At 46.0% G+C, this 23,525-nt stretch overlaps 1 protein-coding gene across 1 annotated transcript; it reads right to left on the reverse strand.

Moving 5' to 3' along the window:
* Window positions 1–1,373: 1,373 nt before the first annotated feature.
* EXOC3L4 (exocyst complex component 3 like 4) lies at window positions 1,374–22,602 on the reverse strand. Its single transcript, XM_009905357.2, has 11 exons — window positions 22,248–22,602; window positions 18,159–18,810; window positions 15,680–15,797; window positions 14,524–14,649; window positions 13,175–13,275; window positions 10,850–10,945; window positions 8,547–8,661; window positions 5,542–5,664; window positions 4,685–4,837; window positions 3,617–3,738; window positions 1,374–1,541 (listed from the first exon to the last, which is right to left on the reverse strand). Exons 1-11 carry the CDS (start codon window positions 22,600–22,602, stop codon window positions 1,379–1,381), a joined length of 2,124 nt encoding a protein of 707 aa, XP_009903659.2. The 3' UTR covers window positions 1,374–1,378.
* Between the last annotated feature and the right edge of the window lie 923 nt (window positions 22,603–23,525).

Below are 23,525 nucleotides of genomic sequence, written 5' to 3' on the forward strand. Positions count from 1 at the left end.
ACCTGATGTTTCAAAGCACTCTTTAGAGAAACACATCATCTTGATTGTGGAGATGCACTCTGCATTTCTTGTCCGTCGGAACAACTTTCTTGGCCTGTCATCAGTGCCTGCTGCTCACCTGGGCTGAAAATTGTGCTGGTACAAACTAGAGCAAAGGACATTCAAAAGCCTCACTGCTGAGGCTCTAAGATCTGAAGCAGAGATATTAGGGCACAAAGCTACACCGTGCCCACATTTATCACATTAATTGATAGACCGTAAACATGTCTCTGTACAGTCTTGGATGAATTCCTGTGGAGGGCAACCTTTCAAGTAAATAGGATTGAATAAAATCAGATTTGCATGGTCGTAGGCTGTTGGAGATCTCTTGCAGTCTCTCCTGCAGGAACTGGATGTAATGCTTTGGATCCCACACAGAATTAAACTTGTACTGCCCTATGTCTGTCAACAGGATGGTGTTGGTTTACACCAGATAAGGATTCAAGATGCAGCACTATGCCTGTCCACCTCACATTAGGTTTCATACTGCCTTCAAATTGTACCAGACTTGTTAAAACACATTTGAGCACACAAGGAAATGGACTAGTGGCACCGTGGCCTTTTTCCCAGAGGAGTCTCCTCACACATGGCATGTCTGATTCAGACGTGTCTGCCCACGCAGAGACACTATGATGGGATGAACAGGTCCAATAGGAATTTTGCAAGGCAGTCCAGGAATGAGGAAAATCTGCTGGAGCACCATAAGGGCTACGGAGTTCATTCTGGAATACAGAGTGGTCTGTGCGCTGTGTCCCAGCTGTGGGATTTGGTTATCCTCCAAGGTCTCCTCAGAGAGGTAGTGGTTGGTGGCATCAGGTCACAACGTCACTAACCTTGTGTGATGCCAGTTTGGCCAGCTGATTCATGGGAAAGGAAATAAGACTTCAGTGCTACCACATCCCTTCCCAAGCTCTGCTCCTTGGTTGCTCAGGGATACTAATTATGAAGGAGGCTCTCACTCTGCTGCTGTGTAATTATGCAATGCACAGTCCAAGCCTTAATATAGCACTGGGTGAACTCCTCCTTCATTTCCCCCTGTTCTCTGAAAGTGACTGTTGGACCAAAGAACAGTGCAGCCTCCTAGCAATAAAATCTGTATGAACATAGGACAAGCACAATGCCCGGGCTGGAGTTGCTGCCTAGAAGCTCTCACACAAGGTCAGTGTCCTGGCACATCTTTTGCCTTTGGGCTTTGGACTTGGGGTAGCAAGCTCAGAAAACTACTCCTTTTCCAACAGCAGTCAGAAAGCTGTGTTTGTAGAGGAAAGAGGTGTGGGTAGCAGATTTTGGATTATGCCATAGGAGGAAGGAGGATTCCGCCTGCTGACCTGGTTCTGGTTTAGAAGCAGCTGATGACCACAGGGGCATCAATTTCAGCAAAGAGTGTACTGCCCTCTCCAGCATCAGGACTCTTCGGTGTATGGCAGCTTTGCCGGAAAATTGCCATTCTCCTGGTGTGCCCCAGCCCCCGGAGCGCCAGGACCGCAAGAATGTGGTTCTTGCTGCAGAAACAAAATAAGATCTTGCACAGTCCTGGCAAGCAAAATCAGCCCAGAGGTAAGCAACCAACAACCATGCGAGAGACAGAACAAGCCCATCACAAAGAGCTGGGGAATTTCCCCTCACCCTGCTGGGGGAACCACCAGAGTATTGGTCTGCAGCCTCCCGAGGTACAAAGCCAGCAGGCATTAGTTCCTACCACCTGGTGGTAGTGGTGCTACCACCCTCCTGCTGCTGGTGCTTTGGGGAATTTCCTCCTCCATCTCCACACACGTGACATCTTTTCCGAGTTTTCCCGAAAGGCTGCAGACCTTTCATTTAATGATTATTTTGAGCTGAGTAATGGAAGAGCTAATATTTAGGAAGCTGACAGGCTCTAATTAGATTAGAGATAGGAAAGCCAACTTGGAAACATACCCTGTTCCTGTAATCTCAGCATGTACAAATTCAGCAACGTCTCTGAGAGCTCAGGGGAAGAATTAACAGAGACCTGTTCAGGAAGCAATGCAGGTCCAGTAGGCTCTGCCTCATTTTTTGAACGTCATTGTTAAAAATAATATTGCTCAATAATGGAAAGTCAGGAAATAGATCAACCAAGAGGATGATCCTAAAAACCTGGCTGTGATCCAAGGCTCATGATAAAAAAGTTCCACAAACCACAGCCTGGAAATTTGTTTTGAAATAGCTAAGCTACCATTTACCTCCTCCAGTCCTTCCCAGAACAGGCACTGCCTCCTTCATCAGCTTAGTTTAAGCCACTGGGATTAATTGTTTTCATTTTTTTTTCCCTTGTGGGATAGGTTTGTTCACCTAGGGAATTACTCAGGAACAATCACTCCTTTTCAAGACCATGTCTTGAATTTCCCTACACAGATAAGCCTGAAGCATATCTGACCCACTCAAATATACTTATGACATTTTTTATCCTGTTTTGAGAGAGGAAAATATGTTGAATGTATTTTTTTTTAATGATTATTTGAGGATCCAGTGTTCTGATCAATGTATTAACTATAGGGTTTATTTTGGTGGTACAAATGTTACCTATCAGGAGATGTGTAACCCAGTGCCTTTTTCTGAAATGACTCTGATGAAAGGGAATTTTTTGCAAGCTATACCACAGATATTCCTTCTCAATGGTTGGTGGAAGGGCTGTGGAAGAGGATGCAACTTCTGACATGTAGCTGCTTAGCCAGGCACAGAGCTAGTCAATTTGTTTACATTTCCAGCAGCCTTAAATTTTGCAGATGCTGCTTTGGAACAGCAAAAGGAAAGTGCAAAAGAACAAATTTGTAATTTATTCCAAAAATGTAGTGACTGTGTTGAGGCCTTGTCAGAAACTGCAGCTGAACTGTGTTAATGTCTCCTGCACTTTGAGATCTGGGAACAGAGACAAACTATTTGGCCTAAAGCTGGAGCCTGCAAATTGTCAAGCTGGGCTAAGACTAGTAATGCACTAAAAAGCAGCCTGGAGCTTTACAGTGAAACAAGGCTCATTTGGAATTATAAAATGGTATCCAGTGATGGGACACATAGTAATGGTTCAAATCTGCATTAGACAGGGTTTATGCTGGACTTTAGGAAGTAGTTCTTGACCAAAAAGACAATCAAACACTGGAACAGGCTTCCTGGAGAGGTGGCCAGTGACTCAAGCCTGCTTTTGGTCAGCCCTGGAGGGGTCAGTTGCACTAGGTAATTGCTCTGGGCCTTTCCAACTGAAATGTCTATTTTCTATTCTATTATTTCATTCCATTCCATTCCATTCCATTCCATTCCATTCCATTCCATTCCATTCCGTTCCATTCCATTCCGTTCCATTCCATTCCATTCTTTTAATTTTAAAATGAAAAGGCTTTTGAGGTAACTTGTGTACATTATATGATCCAACAGACATGGAAAAAAGAGAAAGCATACAGACATAAAGAAAGAAAAACGAGGTGGGATTTCCCCTGTTGCTGGCACCTTGACCTCTGCTGTGTGGCTACCAGCAGAGAAGCTGAAGAGCTTGGTGAAGGCACAGCACAAGCTGGCACTATTTGGGATGGAGCTCAGCAGTTCTGGCATCTGCCATTGCCTGTACCTGATATCTGGATAATCCTCACACAGCTCCTTGACGTGTTCCTCGATCTTGTCTTTTCTGTCCTCCCCAAGGATATTGGCAATGTGGTGTATGGCGGGAAGGAGCCAGCCAGAGTCAGAGCCCTGTGAACGAGGAGGCACAGGGGAACATCAGCAGGGAGCACAGCATCTGCAAAATGCCTTTTCACCTGCAGCACAGAGCACAACAGGGGACTGCCTTTACTGGTGTAGGACAAGCTGCCCTGTGGCAGGCAAGGTGCTGCTGGGAGTCGGCAAGGTGCTGCTGGGAGTCAGCAAGGTGCTGCTGGTGGTCAGCAGGGTGCTGGCCGATGCAGCACTGGGTGGCAATGGCAGCCTACTCCTGGTAGCTCTGCTGGGGCTTTGCTCTGTGCTCCATGATGCCCACAAGCACCTCAGGAGCCAGACACTGGGCAGGACATTTTGGCTGTGGTCTGATACACCAGTTGGATGCCAGAGACTTCCCTTCCTGTTGCTTAATAATTTTGCCTGCCTCTTCTCTGAGAGGTAACCACCTTGGTGGGATTTAGTGCCCTGAACACCTCACTCCCTACAAAATCTGATGTATTAATTGGATTTGGCTTTCCTGAAAATCCCAGACTGATGTTGTGTAGTCACAAACATCCAGAATCTGCTCCCCATCACCCTCCTGTATTCAGTCTTTTGCCTGGATGGACCTTCTCAACAACTCTTGTCCATGAGCTCTACTGAGGACAGGGATCTTTTGGAGGCAAGGTGCATCTTTATGGCCCAAGAGAACAGGCCCAGGAAGAAGTTGTAACAGGATGAGTGTGATCCCACAGCATAGGAACTGCACTCAGAGAGCTGCCAGCTGAGCACACAAAAGCCAGTGCTGCAGAGTAGCCATCGAGCTGGAAGTCCACACCATGAACCTGCAGTACCATCTCCTTGTTCTCTTTTAAGGACTTCTACATTTCTCAGGGCTTGCCATCTTTGACAGCCTGCCATCTCTGTCTCCAGGAAGCCAAGTGGGGATCTTGCACCTCCAGGAAAGGGGCAGACAGGGGGTTCCAGGAGGGTACTCACTTACCTGGTCAATGAACATATCATTAAGGATTCTGGCTTCCTGGCTCATCTTGTTGCTCACTATCTGCCGTGTCTCCCTGTTCATTTTCCGTCTGGGTCTGATGACCTGTGCAATGTATTCCCTCACCACATACTTATGAATGTCATGTAGAAGCTCCTGGTGAAAAAAAAAAGGGCAAATCTCCTGGTTTTTCTGTGGTTTCTATGCAAGAGAGAGGCTGGTGGGAAGGGCTTGGGTCTTTAGTATCAATCAAGGGCATAAAGCAGATACGTGAAGGCAGGACACCATCAGCATGCACTGCCCAGGACAGCTCTGCCACAGTGAGCCAATGACTCAGCCTTTTGCTGTAGCACAGAACAAACTCAGTGCCCAAGGAAATGTCATGGAGAGACTCCTCACCCTGCAATAGCCCACTATTTTGTGTGGGTAGTTTGACTCCTCAGTAGCAAAGGGGAACATTTAGAATTGTTTTGAAAGTAGGTTTTGATGGTGTTTGTAGATTTTAAGTAGATTTCAAGAGCTACTGTCTCCTACCCATTTATTTCACAACTCCAAGGATGTGAAAGGAGCTTATAAACCTGCAACTTGTGGAATTGCAATGTTCAGTGGTAATGTTCACCAAAGTTTTTTTTGTTCTTCTTTAAAGAAAACAGTTCCTGTATCTAAACTACAGAAAGGGAAGCTATTGCTTACTCTCATGTGGAAGTGCGGTAATGGCTGAACTCCCCCACATCAGCTGTCTTCACAGTTATAAACAGCCCCCGCTGCTGGAGATGAGTCTGCAGGTTGAACCACAGCCTGCAGATGACAGTGGGTCACCTCCACCATCACTGCACTCTGGCATGGGACAAGCCACTTACCTGCCCCTTGGGCTGCCTCATGTGCTGAAGGTGCTTGGAGAACTGTGAGACTGCTGATGCCAGCGAGTCCGGCCTTTCCGTTGCCAAAATCCAGTCCTTGGTCAGGATTTTCTTAAAGAGTGGCTGAAAAAAGACCAACTCACTGATAGAATAATGGAATCATAGAATCATTTAGGTTGGAAAAGACCTTTAAGATCAAGTCCAACTGATAAACCAGCACTGCCAAGGCCACCACTAAACCATGTCCCTAAGCAATACATCAACACCAGGGATGGTGAATCTGCTACTCCCCTGGGCAGTCTGTTCTAATGCTTTACAACCCTATTGATGACAAATTTTTTTCCTGTTGTCCAATCTAAACCTCCCCTGGTGCAGCTTGAGGCCATTTCCTCTTGTCCTACCACTTGTTACTTGGGAAAAGAAACTGACCCCCACCTCACAACAACCTTCTTTCAGGTAGTTGTAGAGAGCAATAAGGTCTCTCTTCAGCCCTCCTTTTTCCAGACTGAATAACCCCAGTTTCCTTAGCTGCTCCTCATGAGGCTTGTTCTTCAGACCCTTTGCCGCTTTCATTGCCCTTTTCTGGACCAAAATGTCTTTCTCGTAGTGAGGGGCCCAAAATTGAACACAGTACACAAGGTGTGACCTCACACATACAGGGGGGTAATCACTTCCCTACTCCTGCTGGCCACACTGCTCCTGAATAAAAGCCAGGATATTATTTGCCTTCTTGGTCACCTGGGCACACGTTGGCTCTTGTTTGGCACTCTGATGGCACCCATAATGTTCAGACTAGCTGATGTGCTAGCCAAAGGCACTCAGCTCTATGCCTGCCCAGGAGGCTTGAACTGAAAATTACAGAGTACTGACAGCACAACCAGTCTGTGTGAAAACATGCCAGAAATTAGGTAACAGAAGCATGGAGTGGGCTGTGGTTCTCTCTCCACCCTGAGAAATTCAGATTCACATCTCTGCTTTCTGGGCAGGTGCCCCAGTGCAAACAGGAGAAGCATCACTCCCTGAGCAGGAGATGCTTTAGCCTTTCTTGGGACACCTCATTTCCTTGCTCTGTGCCACCTTCTAATCCACCAGCTATATTTCTTTAGGTAAATCAATATGTATCACCACTGTATAGAAGAATAAACAAATGTAAATGTTAGCCAGAGGAAACTCATGGGTAGAACAGGCTGTGGTGTGGAACCATGTACACTAGCGTTATATGGGTTTGGATCAGCTATGGACATGACAATCACTTGGTAGTGAATCTGTTGGAAATCAGCCCACTTCTCCAGCCTCCTCTACATGGAAATCAAGATCCTCTTGCTAACAGCTCCTGCAGGGAGCTGTTCTGTACTACCTCCAGACTCATGTGTCTGCCTGAAGTCTGACTGGGATTTTCCTTCTGCTCAATTGCTCTGATGTAGTGGTGGTGGAATAGCAGCTAGGAGCACTTCCACCTTGATGCCTCATGGTCACTGATGATGTGGGAGTGATGGCACCATTTCCCACCTACCCTGAGTACAAGGTGCTCTGACCAAGTGTCTTCAGTGGGCTACTTTCCTTGATGGGTCTCTACAGCTAATGTGCCTTCACATAGGAACACTGCAGCATCTGCTAAAGGCTTCTGGTTGCTTCCAGAAAAGATTTTTCTAATAGCCATATTCAAAATCTCTCTTCTCTGGCACATTCCCTTTGCACTTTAGGCTCCTGACAATCTCCTTCCCAATTATTTCCCCTACTCATGCCTTTCTGCTGTGCTCCCAGCCTGCTGGAGGGCTGTTTAGAACTGCTTTGCCTCAGCTGTTCTCAATTCTCACGGCATTTCAGCTCTATTGCTCAATGCCTTGGCTTGCCTCCTGCCTTGCCTGCTCCTTAAGCTCCCAGACAAGATCTGCAGTCACTGGAAAGTCCCCTTGGCCAGGCTGGCTTGGCTTAGACTGGAAAAGTTGCGTGACTCCTTGGTTTCTGAAAGTTATGCTTGGTGATTTAGAAAATGAATTGGGATGAGTGAAAAGAGATGAGTCCAAAGCCTTAATTTCCTCCATGTTATACCAGATAAGGGTAGTGACCCCCAGCTGGCTGAGAGCAGGAAGTCCCATCTACAGGATCCCAAAATCACAAACTCCATTGCAATATGTTGTCTTTTATGCCTCTAACAGAAGTTGATACCAGAGCTTTATCAGCTGATATCAGAACTTCAGCATTTTCACACTGAAAGAATCAGTCTTTCTTCACCATAGAAACAGCCTAGAAAATCACCTCTAGCAGAATGAATTCTGTCCTGTCTGAAGAGGTTGATAACAGATTGTGATGGCAGATCTATGATTAAATAAATGAAAGTCCTAAAGAATACAAATGTTTTTTAAAAATGAAAAATGCCCCATCAGTGGAGTCCAGCTAACTTCCCTGGTGCTTTGCCATGGGTAAGGTTCATCCCCAATGCTTTGCCTGAGAAGCTGGAGGTCACTAAATACCTTTTCCTTGTGGTTGCCATTGTATTAAAGTAAACAGCTTGACAGTATATCATTGCTCCTAGTGAAAAACTCCCAGGGTGCTGGAAGTGTTGCTCTGAGTTAAGGAGAGTTTCTACAAATGTCAGGCGGGAGGCATTCTGGTGGGACCGTAATGTTTGTGCTGCAAAATCAGCCCCAGGTTGCAAGACAAGGGAAGGGCCATGGCCCTCATCTACTGCTGTGGTCCTGCACATATTTATGTTTACAAAATAATCACAGAATCACAGAAAACATATAGTTGGAAGAGACCTCAAAGATCATATCCAGTCCAACCCTTGGCCAAGTTTAGGGTCAATTCTAAACCATGTCCCTAAGCACCAGGTCCACATGCTGCTTAAACATCTCCAGGGATGGTGACTCCACCACTGCCCTGGGCAGTCCACTCCAATATTTGATAACCCTCTCTGTAAAGAAATATTTCCTAGCATCCAGTCTGAACCTCCCCTGGTGCAGTTGAAACCATTTGTTTCAATGTGGCCAAGATTCTCTTACCTGTGCTTTTGTTCTCAATTTATCTAAAAAGATATCCGTGAAGTTCCTTGTCAAAGCTGCTAAAGTCTTCTCCAGTTCCCCAGTGTTGACTTTAAACACTGTTTTTAACCCTGACCTAAAGAGAGAGATGGCACCAATAGGTTAATCTTAAACTGTAAGCCATTACACTGCTCTAAGCATTTTATCCAGATTGGCATCTTAGGCAATATTTCAAAAAGCAATTCCTGTATCCCAGTACTTCCTTTTGGAAGCATTTAATGTGTGTAAGTAATGACTTATTTTTACATTCCTATATATTGAAAATTAATCACAACCAAGTAACTGTGACTAAAAAAACACCTATTTCCTTATCGGGTGGGATAGTTCAACCACAAGGAGCAGTTGCATAGGCTGGTTACTTTTCCACTTGAGCGACACTTCTGCTGAATGATATCCAGTGAGAAGCACTGAGGGGTTTATGGTGTGAGAGTGAAAGCCAAAGAAGGCAAAGCTGCCAACTCTGCATCCCCCGTGTGACCCACCACACCCCGGAGCCCAGCTGACTCACGCCATGCAGCAACTACTGGCAAGAGCTGGTGCAGTGAACTGTGGAGGTGGAAACCTGTGGAATTTCCTAGGAACAGTGCATGCTTCTGCAAGGCTTCTTATTAATGAGGAAAATACAACTTCTGGGAAGTTAATGAAATCACTGGCATTATGTGTGGGGCATTGCAAGCTCCTGGCTTTTTCCTCACTTTCCATCCCTGCCCTTCTGTAACATGCTCCACGGGCAACCAAGGTAGTACCACCAGAATGCTAGTGGTCCCAAAACGTTCTTGGTTGTGCTACATCCACTACTGTTGATCACAGAGAACAAGTTCCTGCCACTGTACACTAGCTAGTTTCTATGTCTGAGGCTGTCCGAGCAGCAGTACAAAACACACAACAGGATCCCTCTTGCCCCAGGCTGAGGGCTCAGGTCCATAACTCCTGATGAACATTTGAAGTTTGTGTCCAGCATGCACAAAATCATGCAGTTACGTCATCTGCCTCTGCCCAGCAACTCATTACCCTAGGCTGATGAATGTTTAACTTGACTCGGGAACAAACACAGCGAAGCCAATCCACCGTTCAGACACCTGCCAGCTCCCTGCCTGACGATGGCTTCTCCTTCACCATTCCCCGGCAGTGAAAAGCAATTCTCCACAGGGGCAGGAGGAGGCAGAGAAAGCCAGCTCCCAGCGACGTTAGCATTGCTGGAGAGATCGTGCCATCTAGAGACTTCCCGACGGTAGTGCTCGCTGCTGCTGCCGCCATCAGCTCCTGTGAGAAGCCCTCTGCATCCCCCGAGTAATAATATTTGGCATGTAGCACTCCTGCTGCAATGCAGCTGCATGGGCCGGAGGTAACAACCCAAGATTTTTGGTACCCAGACTCCAGGTGTTAGTCCTGTGTGGATCAGCTGGATTGGCCTCCAAAGCACTACCATCTGCATGGCAGGGATGACTCCAGATGCTAAAAAGCTCCTGGGCTTCGATGGACTGTGTCCCCATGTGGCTGCCCAAGGGGGCAAATGCTATACAAACAGCACCAGTTCCTCCAGGTACTGGCACTGGAGCACTGCTGCAGCTGTATGGGCAGCGGTAGGGTGGGAAGCGCATAGCACCAAGCTGAGGGAGCAGATGCTGGGACACAGACTGACTGGCATTGTCCTGCTTACGGGGAGAGTGCCTCTCTCCTGCAAGCACTCTGTGGCAGTCAGAGCCGGTGGGCATATCTGTTCATCAGAGACCTTGTCAGTGCATGCCTTTAAATAACTAATTCATAACACATGCAAAGCCCTAGAAGCTCCTGCTGCCAGCAGTGATGGCAGGAGTTTATTTGCAGGTTGAGTATTTTCAAAGGGTTCCCTCCAGCCCAGTGCCAAAAGCAGCCTTCAAACTGTGTTGTTTGGTTTATACTGCTAACCTCCAGAACAACAACAAAAAACCCCCACCCAAATAAAAACAGAAACAAGGGGAAAAATGAAAAAACTCTACCACCAAACCCCTCTTCTCTGAGGTTGAAAATAAGGGCTGAAAATTAATTCAAAGCTTTCATGCAAGCACCTGATCCAACCCCACTTTTTTGTTTTTGCTCTTGTGACTTTTATGTGCCTCTCTCAGGGAAGATTGCCCCATGAGGAGAGAAAGGACTGGAGGCTGACCTCCCAGCAGGGCACTCCAGGAAACCTTGGTCATTGTTTTTATGGTAGTTTAGCCAGATGTTCTCTCCCTCCCATACCCCAGCAACATGGCAGCTCATCTTGCAGGTGGTAGACTTACACCAGATCATGGAAGCTGTTGACGTAGGCAGCGAAATAGGGTGCAAAGATGGGGCTGTCCTGGGCAGTGCTCCATGCTGAAAACTTCTTCCCAAACCTGTAGGAGAAGACAAGCAGTTAACACAAATGATGAAGGGACTGAGTATGGCTCATCTTCTGTGTGCACTGCAATGGCAGGAGACACTGGTGGCTGGCCCAACTTGTCCCTTCTGTATGTGGACATGTTTTTCCCAGCTGTCATAACATGCATGTGCATCGGAGTGGAATAGATCGCAGATAATTATGTGTTTAGGGTGTGCTCGCCTGAATGGGCATGCAGCATGTCTGGAGACATGCCAGGGATCTCGGTGTGCAGAATCCATGGCTGTTCCTCATACTGAGGGATTAATTGTGGCTGTGGTACTCAGGCTCATCAATCTGGTTCTTCATTTATCTGGCTTTTAGGACAGTGTAATATGTGCCCTCTTACACAGAAAAAAACAATTAAAATTATCTGCTGGTTGATTTTACAACAGAAGGTAGACAGGAATGAGAGCGCACACCTATGTTTCCCTTCCATCCTCTCAGCCTGGTGTGTTAGGTAGCTGTTTTCTCTGTAGCACAGTTTTATGTTTTTGACAGGTGTTCTACAAAGAGGTCTGCACTGCTCAGGCAGGCTTTGCCTAGTGGACCCATTCTTTGTCAGGCTAAAGAAAACTACTCAAGCTGGCCTCAGCCACTTGCATCTCAGCCTCATTTAAGAAAAAGCTTCAGTTTCAGTGACACTTTCATCTGGGAGCCCTTACTGCCCCAGCTGACATTTTACACCAATTTTGCTGAAAAAAAAAAAAAAGGAAAAAATAATTAAAACCCCCTAACACAAACAAACCCACAAAGAAAGATGAGGAAGGGAAAAAAAACCACCAAGAAAAAAACATGGAAGAAACCCAAACAAAACAACCAAGAAAAAAAACAAAACCAAAAAACCACCAAACCCCAGAATATCAGTAGTGTCTTTCCCTCAAAAACCTAGGCAGACTTCAAGGCCAAATATCTGGTTTGAACCACCTTGCTTGCTCTGGGTATGGCAGACAACTATACATCTCTGGTCTACAAGAGCTGAAGGTTCAGAAGGGAAAGTGTTACCTTTAGTGCACTTTGGATATCTGCCATGCCCTGGGTTCAGGATCAGAGAAAGCTCCCCACCCTCCTGCAAAATGTCTCTTATCAAACTCCCTGCTCAGCCCCTGCCAGAGGTGTGAAACTTCAAATGTTAATGCAAAATTGGTTTTAAACTAGACTAGACTAGACTAGAATAGACCAGCTTGGAAGAGATATTCGAGATCATTGCATCCAACCTATCATCCAACACCACCGAATCAACTAAACCATGGCACCAAGCACCCTATCAAGTCTCCTCCTGAACACCTCCAATGATGGTGACTCCACCACCTCCCCAGGCAGCCCATTCCAATGGGCAATCACTTTCTCTGTGTAGAATTTCTTCCTAACCTCCAGCCTAAACCTCTCCTGGTGTAGCTTGAGACTGTTTTGGTCTTGCTTGGAGCTGATTGATGCTGAGCAGCCTTTCTCCTCTGCAGATCATTGCTCAGGCAAACATCCATGAACCCTTCTGAAAACACAGCCCCATCAGAGGGGTTGGACAGCATGTCACTGTGCTGGCACCCTCTGCAAGCCAAAAGTCTTCCCTGAAGCATACCAAAAGCATGTCACACAGAGTAAGATCTGAGACTGTAACTTGGTGGGGACTACCAAGCTACCAAGCACAACAATATTTGATCAAAGATGCAGGGTCCTGTGTCCTTCAGACACTGGGTACATTTCAAAAAGACTCAGAAGGCAACCCAGCTTTATGTTTTGCTGGGTGTAACAGAGAGGCTCCTATCAGTCATTTGTATGCCTATAGCCAAGGGATGCAGGAGAAAGTCCTCTCAGAAGAACTCAACCAGATGACATTTTGGGTAAGCAGGGTCTAGGTGGTCCATAACTGATGCTTCCTTGTGGCTGCAGCACCATCCAATGCCACGAAAGTCCTGGATGGATGGGACCACAGTGGTGCCATCCCTTTCCAGCCAGCATCTTCTTCCAGGAACTGTGACCCAAAATTTTGGGACTTTCAAGTGTCCTATCTAGGTCTGTTTGTGGCTTCCTCCACACTATTTTGAAGCTTGCTCACTATGTGACTTATTGTGATCTTTAATTCTCCCAGAAGCAGGCTTGTGCCTGCTCGGTGCCAGCATCTGGTCCAGTACATGGACCTTTTTCCTACTTTTTTACCAACGTAAGATTCATTTGGAAGGAATGTGCTGCCTGGAGCAGTGATGACCTTGGTATGAATTCATGCAGTTCTGCCAGGCACAGCTCAAGCATTTTAATTTCCAAGCTTCTGCTGATTTCTCTAGACATCTTCATGTACTCTCCGATGATCTAGAAAAGAGCATGAAAAAACTCCAGTGGGTGAGATAAGCATGGGCAAAACATCTTTCACAAGGATCTTGCGTGTCTTTGGTGAATAAAAATGATCCCTCTAGCAAAAGGGGAAATAGCTGAGTTGTTGCCAGGCAGTTTTGACTATTCTCTGGCACCTTTGAAAATAATCATCCAGAATGGACCAAGAGGCACAAACTGATTTGTGACACAATCATTCATCCCTAATGGTCCTGTGTCCTTCTGCTGTCCAGCATGAGTTAGATGGGGTGCTGACTAGAGCCCAGAGCTGCCCTGGTGCCATTTTCCTCTTTTGGTGGGATTTGCTGGAGGCATAAATCCCCAACCTGATACCCAATGCGAGCTGAGCTGTTCCTACATCTCCAGGCTAAGAGTTGTTATAAGCACCATCCCTGGGACTCACACAAGATCCTTCCTCAAGAGTAATACCAGGGCTGCACAGAGAATCAGGCATCACCCTAAAGTCTTGCCAGTACCGAGGCTCCTCCCTAATTCCCACTCCCACAGCCTTAGCTGCCTCTCCAGATAGAGGAAGGCTGGAGTTCTACTCTGGTGCTTCCTGAGGCATCCTACCCATTTGCTAATCCAATTCAGACCTGCCTACCCAGTGATCACATAATGTGTGATATTCCTCTATGGAAAAAGAGTCATGGTGGCAGGCAATACTCTTTGATTTTCTTTCTGTCTCCCTCTCTTTTTTGTTGGTATTATTTAATTGAAATGACTCAACTCTTTGAGTAAGGTGCATGAATCCAAAGCTCTCCTGGATTTATTACACTGTAGTCCCTAAAGTTAGTAGGAGCTTTTCATTTTTTGCCCTGTTTAAACTGGAGTGCCTGTCACAGCCTACGGCCTTTCCATGGCTGCTGCAGCCCTTGGACAAAGTTGCTCTTTCAGCCAAAGGTTTTTTCCTAACAAACCTTTTCTTTCTACTTCCCCCCCCGCCCTTTTCTTTTTTTTCTTTCTAATCAAAGAGATTTAAAAGGACTTTTAAAACAGTTGCCTATTATGTTGCTGACACAATTGACAGCAGGTTTAATTTGCAGCTGGAAGGCAAGCGGGAGAGCTAGAAGTTGTAATAAACGGCATTTTCTGCTATAATGTATTCTGCCAGTGCGTGACTAACATAAATTATCGCAGGAGGCGGTACCTCCACCTCAGAAGGTAACCATCCTGTTTCCCTGGAGCCACAAAGCCCCCCACTCTTTGCCCCAGCTAATTAAATACCGCTTGAATATCAAAGGAGAGTGAGGAGTAGTAGAGATTTTCCTTCACTTCTGGAAGATCTTCCTTCTCCCACTTCTCTGTGGACTCCATTCTCAGGATGTTTTCAAAATAGCTTCTGATTTTCCCCTAAATGTTAAACAGAAAGGAAATATGCAGCTGAGGACAATGAAGCAAGAATGAGTAATGCAGCTCGCTGTGTTTTGCTCCATTGGCATGTATGAAAGGCTCATGTGTGTGGTGAGAGAAGGGAAGAAGAGTCAAAGGTCTTCCACCAAGCCCTGTCAGTCTTCAGAGGGTCTTGGGAAAATTCAAGAGCTGTGTAGTGTGGGGGCAAGATACTCCCAAATCAAGGAGGAATCATACTCAAGGCAGAGAAATATTGTCAGCTGTTTGATTGCTTGATTACAAAGTCAACCAGCATATGCAATGCACAAGGTCAGGATTAAAGATCAAACTGGTCCTGTCTGGCAGTACAATCACCTGAGTAGTGGCAGCACTGTTATGTTCTGGCTGATAAATCAATCTTGTTGCTGGTGAAACAAAATGATCTTTCACCAGCACAGTGGAGCAATACTGATTTCATTTTATTCAGCTGGGTACATTGAGGTCACCTTGAGTGGTGCCCTGTTTAAGAAATGGTTTTCAAGAAAATGTCTGAGAGCAGCAAAGAGCCAGGAAAACATACAGTCTTACTCAGAGTCCCAGCTGAGGGCAGCAGAAACAGCACTGTAGAAGGGACTTCCTACAAGGAGCTGACCCATGGGGATGTCCTCTGGTGGGAACATGCCCAAACTTGTCTTGTAGCAAACCTCAGGTGGAAAATGACGCACTGTGAAAGTAGCAGCTAAAATGCCTTTACATTTAGCTTTGCAATGAGTTCAATCCGATGCAACCCAGTTATGATCTTTCTGTAAGCTTCTACCATATACCGTTCCTTTGGCTCTGATCACCAGGTTCAGGCTCACAGCATGCTTTGGTCCCTGAAATGGCATTCAGGACTGTTTTTCCTTTTGATTAAAGGCTCTTCTGCATGGTGCTGGCAAGACTCAGCACCTGGGCTAGAAATCACAATGTAGCTATCTAAGACCTCTGCCCAGGCCCTGGGGCTTCCGTGCTTTCCGTGGGTGGTGTGCGGGGACAAGGTCAAAACTCTCACCTTCGCAGACGCAATGTAGCTGTTTTTCAGTTTATCCCAATCAGCGGGTGTTAGCAGCAGGGACAGGTTTTCTGTCTTAACTTCTGGTTTGAGATCAGGGTGACCCAGAAAGAGTTCACTGGAAAGATTCAAACGAACAAATTATATTGCCTCAGAGTGTGAGTAAACTGATTGAATATTCATGTGGCATGAGCTACATAATTATTAAGCTCTGATAAATATACTTAAAGACGAAATTGAGATGCTTGTTTTCAAGCTTTAACAAGAAAATCTTTCCTTGCTATTCAAAATCCTAATTATTCAAAATCCAAGTGATCTAAAGTTCCAGCCCACCTTAGAAATCATGAGACTTCTGAGTTGTTTGGACATTAAAAGTGCTATGAGAATTTACTTTTAAAAATAAACAGCCTGAAGCTGATTCATTTCACTAAGAGCTTGTGAAATGCCTCTCAGGGTAATTCCTGTAGCAGTGTGCTGCTTTGGAGTTAGCTGATCTCCTTGGCCCTTCTCTGGTGTCACATCAGGCATTATGTCAGCCTGTGGGTTATCTCTAGCAAGGAGAGGCGGCAGGTCCGGTCCTGTTCTTTGCAGACCAGCCTCTGGAAGGCATTCCCACACCCAGGACACAGGCCATGGCAAAACTGTGACTCCTCTGCAAACGCTAGTGGTGGGTGGACATGTAGCTACAGAGTCTGACTCCAAAGTGCACTCAGCTGATACATGACTTTACCACTCACTTTCCTCTGGATTGCTGTGTAATCAGGCTTGCTGATTAGCAGGGAATCAGGGAAAGGGAGGGACTGCTTGTGTTTCTCCCTCTGGGGTGAGAAACCTGTTATTAGCCTGTGCGATTGAATGTGCTATCCTTGCAATCTGCCGTGTTCATCCACTGCATCTTTCAGGGTCATGAAGGTAGAGAGGAGAAAGCAGAAAATATTCAAGCACTTAATGAACATTGGACATAAGTTGCAAGCAGTCACCTGGTTATCAGGGAACATAACTGCAACGTCCTACACACAGCCTGATCATTTGTCTGACACTGCAGAAGGTTCCCATTGCCAACCCAGCACTAAGTCCTGTGGTTGGGTTTGGATCCAAGTGAGGACTGTCCTGTAAAAGGTCAGGCTGGTGCATAGTGACTGCTCAGCAGAAAAAAGTTCAGCCTGCTGATAGCATCCTGGAGCTAATGTTCCTGCGGTCACAGTTCAGGGCTCTCAGAAAGGTATATCTGCGTGTTTAGAGCACTGCACAGCCCAGCTGCTTCAGGGATCTGCTGATCATTTCAAAGGACACCACAAAATGAAATACAAACTCTCCACCATGACTAACTCAAGGGTATACCCATGGAGTTTATTCACTTCACTTTCTTATTTTTCACTTGTTTTAATTGTAGCATCAATAATGAGTTTGAGTCACGCAATTAATTTTTCAGATGGTTCCCAAGAGGGGATGAAGTCCTTTATAGAATAGAAAAAAATAAATGGTAACACCCCAACCCAGCAAGGTGATTGTAAGCGGTGCCCAAAATGGCTGAAGGCTCTCAGTAGTCTCTTTCACAGCAAGTTAAAGAAATGCAATGGGGGCACTTTTCTTTGGTGCAGAACCTGGCTGCTGAAAGCTGTTTCTGCTCCAGTCTCCTGTAATGTTGGGGCGCAGCAGAGGTCCCAAGGGCTGAGGACATGCAGGACTTTCTCTCCAGATCAGACTGGCATGGGCACACAAGGGAGAATGGCAATGGGTGGCGGACCATCTACAGGTGCCTGTCTTAGATATCTCCTTTGTCTGTAAAAGGAGGCAATGTCCAGCAGCACAGTTTTTACTGCTGTTGTAAGAAATGTCTACCTTTACTCCCACACACTCAGGGTGCCCTGAGGATGGTGTTGATATGTCTGTACAACTCCTAGAGCACTTTAGTCACCCCTGAACTTAAGGGAGCATCAAGAAATCCTAGAAACTATAGACTTCCCATTTGCCTAACAGGCGTGTCTGAGCCGGAGCCTTTGTTTTAATGTGGCTAATTCCACACGACAATGTCTTGGCACCTCCTCGAGCTGATTCTGACCCTGGAGCATGGTGGGTAATGTGGACTGTTTCCAAATACATCACCATTAATTAAACAGGAAGAAAGCAGCACTCCCCAACAGGTCCCTCCCTGTGCCTGGAAAAGTCACTGAGCAGCTGCTTAACCTAGCAAAATATTTGCAGAAAGGTTTACCAGAGCTGCTAGGAGGAGCTTCCTGACCTTGGAGCACAGCAAGTGGGAGATGGAGGGGAAAATGGGAGAGTTTAAATCTATGAAAATCAGCAAGTGCATTATCCACAAACCTTTGTCCTCACCTATTAATAGATTATCTATCTGGCTGTACTGTGTCTCTCTCGCTTGTTTAAACAACTGGCAATAGCCTGGTGCACTCAAAGCACTCTGGCCATGCCACTCTCCAAAGGAGGCTGAGGCAGTATGGCAAGTGCAGCATCTTACCTGAGGTAGGTGTTGGCCACCCAGTCAAGCATGGTGTGGAGCTCATTGAATTCCAGCAGTCTGTGGGAGAGAGCTTGCAAATGTGAGGCTATGGCCTTGTGAAAAGCCTCCACATATGTGTCACACACTTGGTACTCCTCTGGGTAGCACTTTTTTACTGAGAACTTGATTTTCACTAAGTCTTCGCTCAGGTGTTTCTGGAGGAAACCTAAGTGGAGACTGAGCCAAGAACTGTCTTCTTCCTTTAATGCCATGGGTACCCTCAGGACTCTTTTTCTAGCGCTCTCATTGATAGCTTTCCTCCACTCCTCCCTCCATTTCCTGGGCGTGCCAAGCAAGTCTGATCCAGGAGCAGCAGCACTGGCTGTGTTAGGATGAGCTGCTTCTTCACGGGCAATTAAAGTCACCAGGGAGGTCAGCATGGTAGCCTCTACAGTGGGTTGTTCCAGTGTTTCCACCACAATGGACTGTATTGTGTTCGTGATGGAGTTATAAAGCAAATCCACGTCCTTGGATTTCCGCACAAACTCCTGTGGATTATCCACATATTTCCCAGCATCTCGTTCAGCGATAGTCTCATCTTCCAAGTACTTGATGCTTGCAAATGCTTCTAAAAGTTGCTTTTTCTGAATAAGTTCATTGATTTCCATTACTGCAGAGAGAAGGGAGAGAGAGATTGGGACAAGGCAGGCATTAGATGATTGACAGGTTGGTAACAAGACAAGATACCCCATAGAAAGGCTTGTAGGGCTGCTTTGAGAGGCCAGGCCCCAGCAGTGCTGTTGAAACTGATGCTTGCCATCCCTACCCCGCTATCTCTTCAGCTCCTGTTTGACACAAGAGGAAATAAGTGAAAATACAATCACTGCAAATTGAGCCACATCTCTGCACTACTGCTTTCAGAGGTGTGAAATATCCAAAAACCTGATTACAGCCCTGCAGGAAAACCCAGAGCAAGGGCTAATGAGGCTGCACAGAGGGACGCTGGGGTCTCAGGCTGCATAAAGCTGCTTCTGGTTCTGTCCCTCTGTTAGTGTGCAGCTGAAGTGGGACTGGCAGTGGGGACAGTTTGGCATATATCCTACCAGCAGGATTTTCTTTAGCATGGATACCCTTCTTTCCAGCATACCAGTTTGCTCAGCACACCTCTGCTGCTGAACTGGCCATGGCAGCACAGCTCAGCTCTGGCATCTCTGGCTGAAATGGCATTTCAGTATGTTGCTCAGGAAGGCAGGGAGAATGCCCAGGGGTATGGCTGGAGGAGCTGGAGTGAGACACTTCTGAGCTCCCAGTTCAGACATCTCACTAGGTAGTTGTGTCAATTCCCAGCCTACGCACCAGCATGTCCTCTAGAGATATTAAGACTCTAGTTGAGCAGGATACTGGCTTGGGAATGCCCTGGATATATTTTTTGGGATATTCTTCTTTCAGGATAAACCCTAAACTCCCCTTCTGTCTTGATTTTGTGCATGATCAAGTTATCCTAAGACACTAATGTCACAGCTCCTACATTTCTGAGGGCTGAGCAAAATGCTAATACAGACTACAGAAGGTGTCACTGGTGATTTGCATCTCCCTTGAGATGTAGGGACCAATCTAGAAAGCCAGATACTAGCACATGAGTGACTGACCACCCTTTTCAGCTACTGCCCATCATAGCAGAGGGCCTCTGAAAGATGTCTCTTACCCCTTCCAGACAGCACTGAAAAGAGGGGCTTCTGGAGAACAAGAAGCCATAGCTTCTCAGCTTTGCAGCTATTGTAGTCTGCAATAATGCTTTGGCTAGGGGTTGAGCAGACACTCTAAGATGATGATCCCAGGGCCCCAAGAGAAGGAAATGGAGAACCATTAAAGTACACCAGGTAGGTGAAGTTCACCTACCTGTTGTGGTTCATGGGTGGATGACCTGGCTGTCAAGCACTGCCTCTCACCAGTGACATTTGTTTTCCAAGTGGTGAGCACTGCCATTCCTGGATGGTTTGAGGAAGTGTGTGCACTAGAAGGTGATCCAGCCTGTGGTTGCTTTCTCCTGGTGTTCAGGTATCACATTGGTCTTTCTGACCTCCTTAGTTTTTGGCATCTGCTACCAGTACTGGCTGCTGCTGGCAAAGGCCAGGGAAAACCCACAGTTACCCCCAGAGTGGCTGAGGTCTACTGAGTTTCCTGTTTCTTTTTCAAAGCCTTCCTGGTTCAAGAACTGCTGCCTATTTGCCAGTAATATAAAGAGCATTTGTTGTGTGTTGAGGAGATCCAAGAGCACTGCTAGCTTTTGAGGAGCCCCAGAAAGTTCTCATCATCTCCAGCATCAAAACAGATGCTCTGAACAGGAGATCCTACTGTGATACTGGACATGAGGCAAATATTAAAAGAGGAGAAAGGAATGAACATCATTTGGGCACATGCTTCTGGGGCATACCTACATAAAATTATATGGGCAAATTTGAGAACACTCAAAGAAGATATGATGCCCATAATTTAGGCTCTTGGGCTTCTCTGCACACAGATTTTATACTGTATGCACCAAGTAAGCTGTGCAGTGTAAGAGTATCTATAAGAAGACAGAAATGCACTGAATAATCAAACTATTGATGTAGTATACAGTGCATAGAGCTTTGAGTGCTTCTATGGAGCTACAGTGTCTTCTGCACTCAGAAGGAAGGGCCATTGTGCCAATTAATTTAGTCTCTTCTAGATAAATTAGTAAAAAAACCTGTGTTTGCACAAGTGCTTGCAGTGAGAGACTGAAGGAATACATTCTGTTCTGTTTATCAAAGTGAGAAAACATCATTTAATCACCATCTAGAATAATTATTCAGGGAGGTGATATTGGGTGCTAAATGGATCTTTAATTTAGCAATACAAGATCAGCCAGCTGGTAGCTGAAGGAAGACAATTGAAAGGCAATTAACTATTATGCAGCTTCATCTTGCACATGATGGAGTCTCCATTGCTTGCCATATTTATCTCAGGATGAGATGTGTTTCTGACAGAGCAGCTCTTGTCTAGGCCAGTCAGGAATTATTTGGCACAGGATGGGCCTTATCGTGTAATTCTTCAGTTTGTTTACTGCAGGACATGGAAAGGGCTTATGGTAATGCTTCCTGTCACTCCTCATCTATGAACCTTTAAGGACTAACAAAGTTTATGAGATGGTCTCACATCCAGCTTACCAGCCTCACAATATATCAGTGCAAAGCAGTAAATAACTTCATGGCCCATGAGAGCAAATTATAGCAGTGAGGTAATGTCAGCCCATCTATCTGATCTCCATGACATCCTATGCATTAGATCAAGAACTACTTTCTGGAAATTTAAGCTGAGGAAGGATCAACCCATGTCTCCTGGTGGATTCATTGTACTTCCTCTGCCATGAGAAGGTGGAGGAGAACAGGACCCAAATCAAGATCAAAGTCATTGCAGTCTGCCCACACTTAGGGAAGGGTGAGAGCTATGCTGAAGATAGTTAATGTGATTTGACTAAGACCTACCTATATAATGCTGACAAAACTCATAAGAGTAACAAGCCTGAGGAAAACAAAGAACAAACATCTTCAGAACCACTGTTGTGAGAAGAACAGCTGGAAAGTCAGTGTAAGAGAGCAAGGTATCTGCAGCTGTCTCTTGGCAAGGTGGTTTCTCAGGTTAAGAACCAAGGTAGAGATGCCAAACCAGATCACATCCAAACCATATTTTTTTTGCCACATCAAAGCATTGCATCAACCTACCAAGAACAGTCTGGGAACCATTAGACTGAACTCCAGAGGTGCAATGCAGGCAATAGTGTAAGAATAGCCCACATTACAGTACTAGATACTGTCAGAACAACAGCTCCCAAACTGTGTTCAGCAGACAGGAGACACTGATATGATGGGTGACACATCTGACAGGTTGATAGGTAGGTAGTTGATATGGTTAAACTAATGCTGTTGAGGCTACAGAGCAGCGTATTCACCAACAGGTAACCTACCCATGCCGGGCTGGGTAACACCCCAACGAGTTTGTCTTGGGCCCAAGACATGCAAAGTGCATATTACTTGAAGGTTACATATGACCCGCCAAGCAAATTACACTGGTGGTTTTGTTTCTTACCTGAAAGAGGTTTTCCTAGAATGGGCTCTGCTGCTTCTATCTTCTCACCAACCTCCTCCACGCCATTACAGATTGTGGGTTTGTTCTCAGAGTTCTTGGCGAATCGCAGAGAAAGTCGTTTTCCTTTCCAAGTGCCTGTATCTTCCTTTCCTTTCTCTTTGTTCAGACTTCGTTTTGACTTCCGAATGCTTAACATTGTTTTAAAACCTCTTTCAATGAGCCCAATGTCCCTGCCATGGAAAGCTGGGCTGCTCAGGTCAGAAGGCACCTCCATCTTTGCCTCACTTGCACTGTTTGTCTGAGAGACTGGTTCTGTGGTCACGCTCTTTGGGACTAACTCGGCATTTCCATTCATCTTGCCTTTCAACAATGGGTTTTGCAAGCAGGTTGGTGGTAATCACTGAAATGCATAAATTGGCAGAATTAGATGAGATGTTCCTAAAAGGCTCTTACTGTGTTGACAAAGTCAGCCCTGGGCTGAAAATCTGGCCTAATGCAAGGACAGAGGAATTTGTTCTAGCCTGTAGCTCCTGAAACAATGTTTCTACTCACAGACACCAAGCTCTGGCCTGGTTTTAGCTCTGGAAAGCTCTACTTAATGCATAAATGAGGCAAGTGAGAGCTTTTCTCCGGTGTCAAGGAATCACTAAACATCAGAGATGTTGAAAATTGTGTAAACATTGAGTTTTGATTGGTAACAAGATACATTTTGGCTTTTGTTTCTGCTAGGCAGATTTTCAGCCATGTAGGAATGATAACCTTTCCTGAGTCTCACTGAGATCTTGCCACTTTCTGATGTAGATATGGCAACTTTGAGTCATGCTGCTGCTTCTGCCCTGCTCAAGACCTGACCTACTGCTGCTGGCAGGTGTCCCAGGGGTGAGTGGTCCCTGGTGGGTGACTGAGCTCTGCTCTAGCCCCTACCATCAAACCCACAGCAATCTCAGCACTCTGAATTGTCATGGTTACAGTGCAGGAGGCTGTACAGTACAGTAAGAGTTCACACTACTCATTCTGCCTCAGAGGACTCTGTCCTGGCATGCTGAGAATGGATATTTTGAGGGCCGAGACAGCCCCTACATGAGCTGCAGGGCATGCTGCAGAAGATTTCATATTTCAACAGAAGTGCTCCTGTCATTGCTCTGGGCTCTAGTCACAAACTCTGCACTTGCTCAGCTCCTGCCCTGCTGCAGACAGACTAGTTCGCCCCTAGCCTACCCTGAGAGCTGGCATGGGGGCTTTGCCTTCCATGCCTTGCAAAGGGCTCTCACCAGGTCA

This window comes from Dryobates pubescens, chromosome 5 (assembly GCF_014839835.1).
Source record: "Dryobates pubescens isolate bDryPub1 chromosome 5, bDryPub1.pri, whole genome shotgun sequence".
NCBI lineage: Eukaryota > Metazoa > Chordata > Aves > Piciformes > Picidae > Dryobates > Dryobates pubescens.

Bases quoted from the DNA above. Each gene is read 5' to 3' on its own strand.
- EXOC3L4 (XM_009905357.2), bottom strand. From the start codon at position 22,602: ATGAATGGAAATGCCGAGTTAGTCCCAAAGAGCGTGACCACAGAACCA. The intron at 18,811-22,247 runs GTAAGAAACAAA...TTCTCTCTGCAG, and splicing joins TCTAGGAAAACCTCTTTCAG to TAATGGAAATCAATGAACTT. The intron at 10,946-13,174 runs GTCATCACTGCT...CTTCTCCTACAG, and splicing joins CTGCATGAATTCATACCAAG to GTTTGGGAAGAAGTTTTCAG.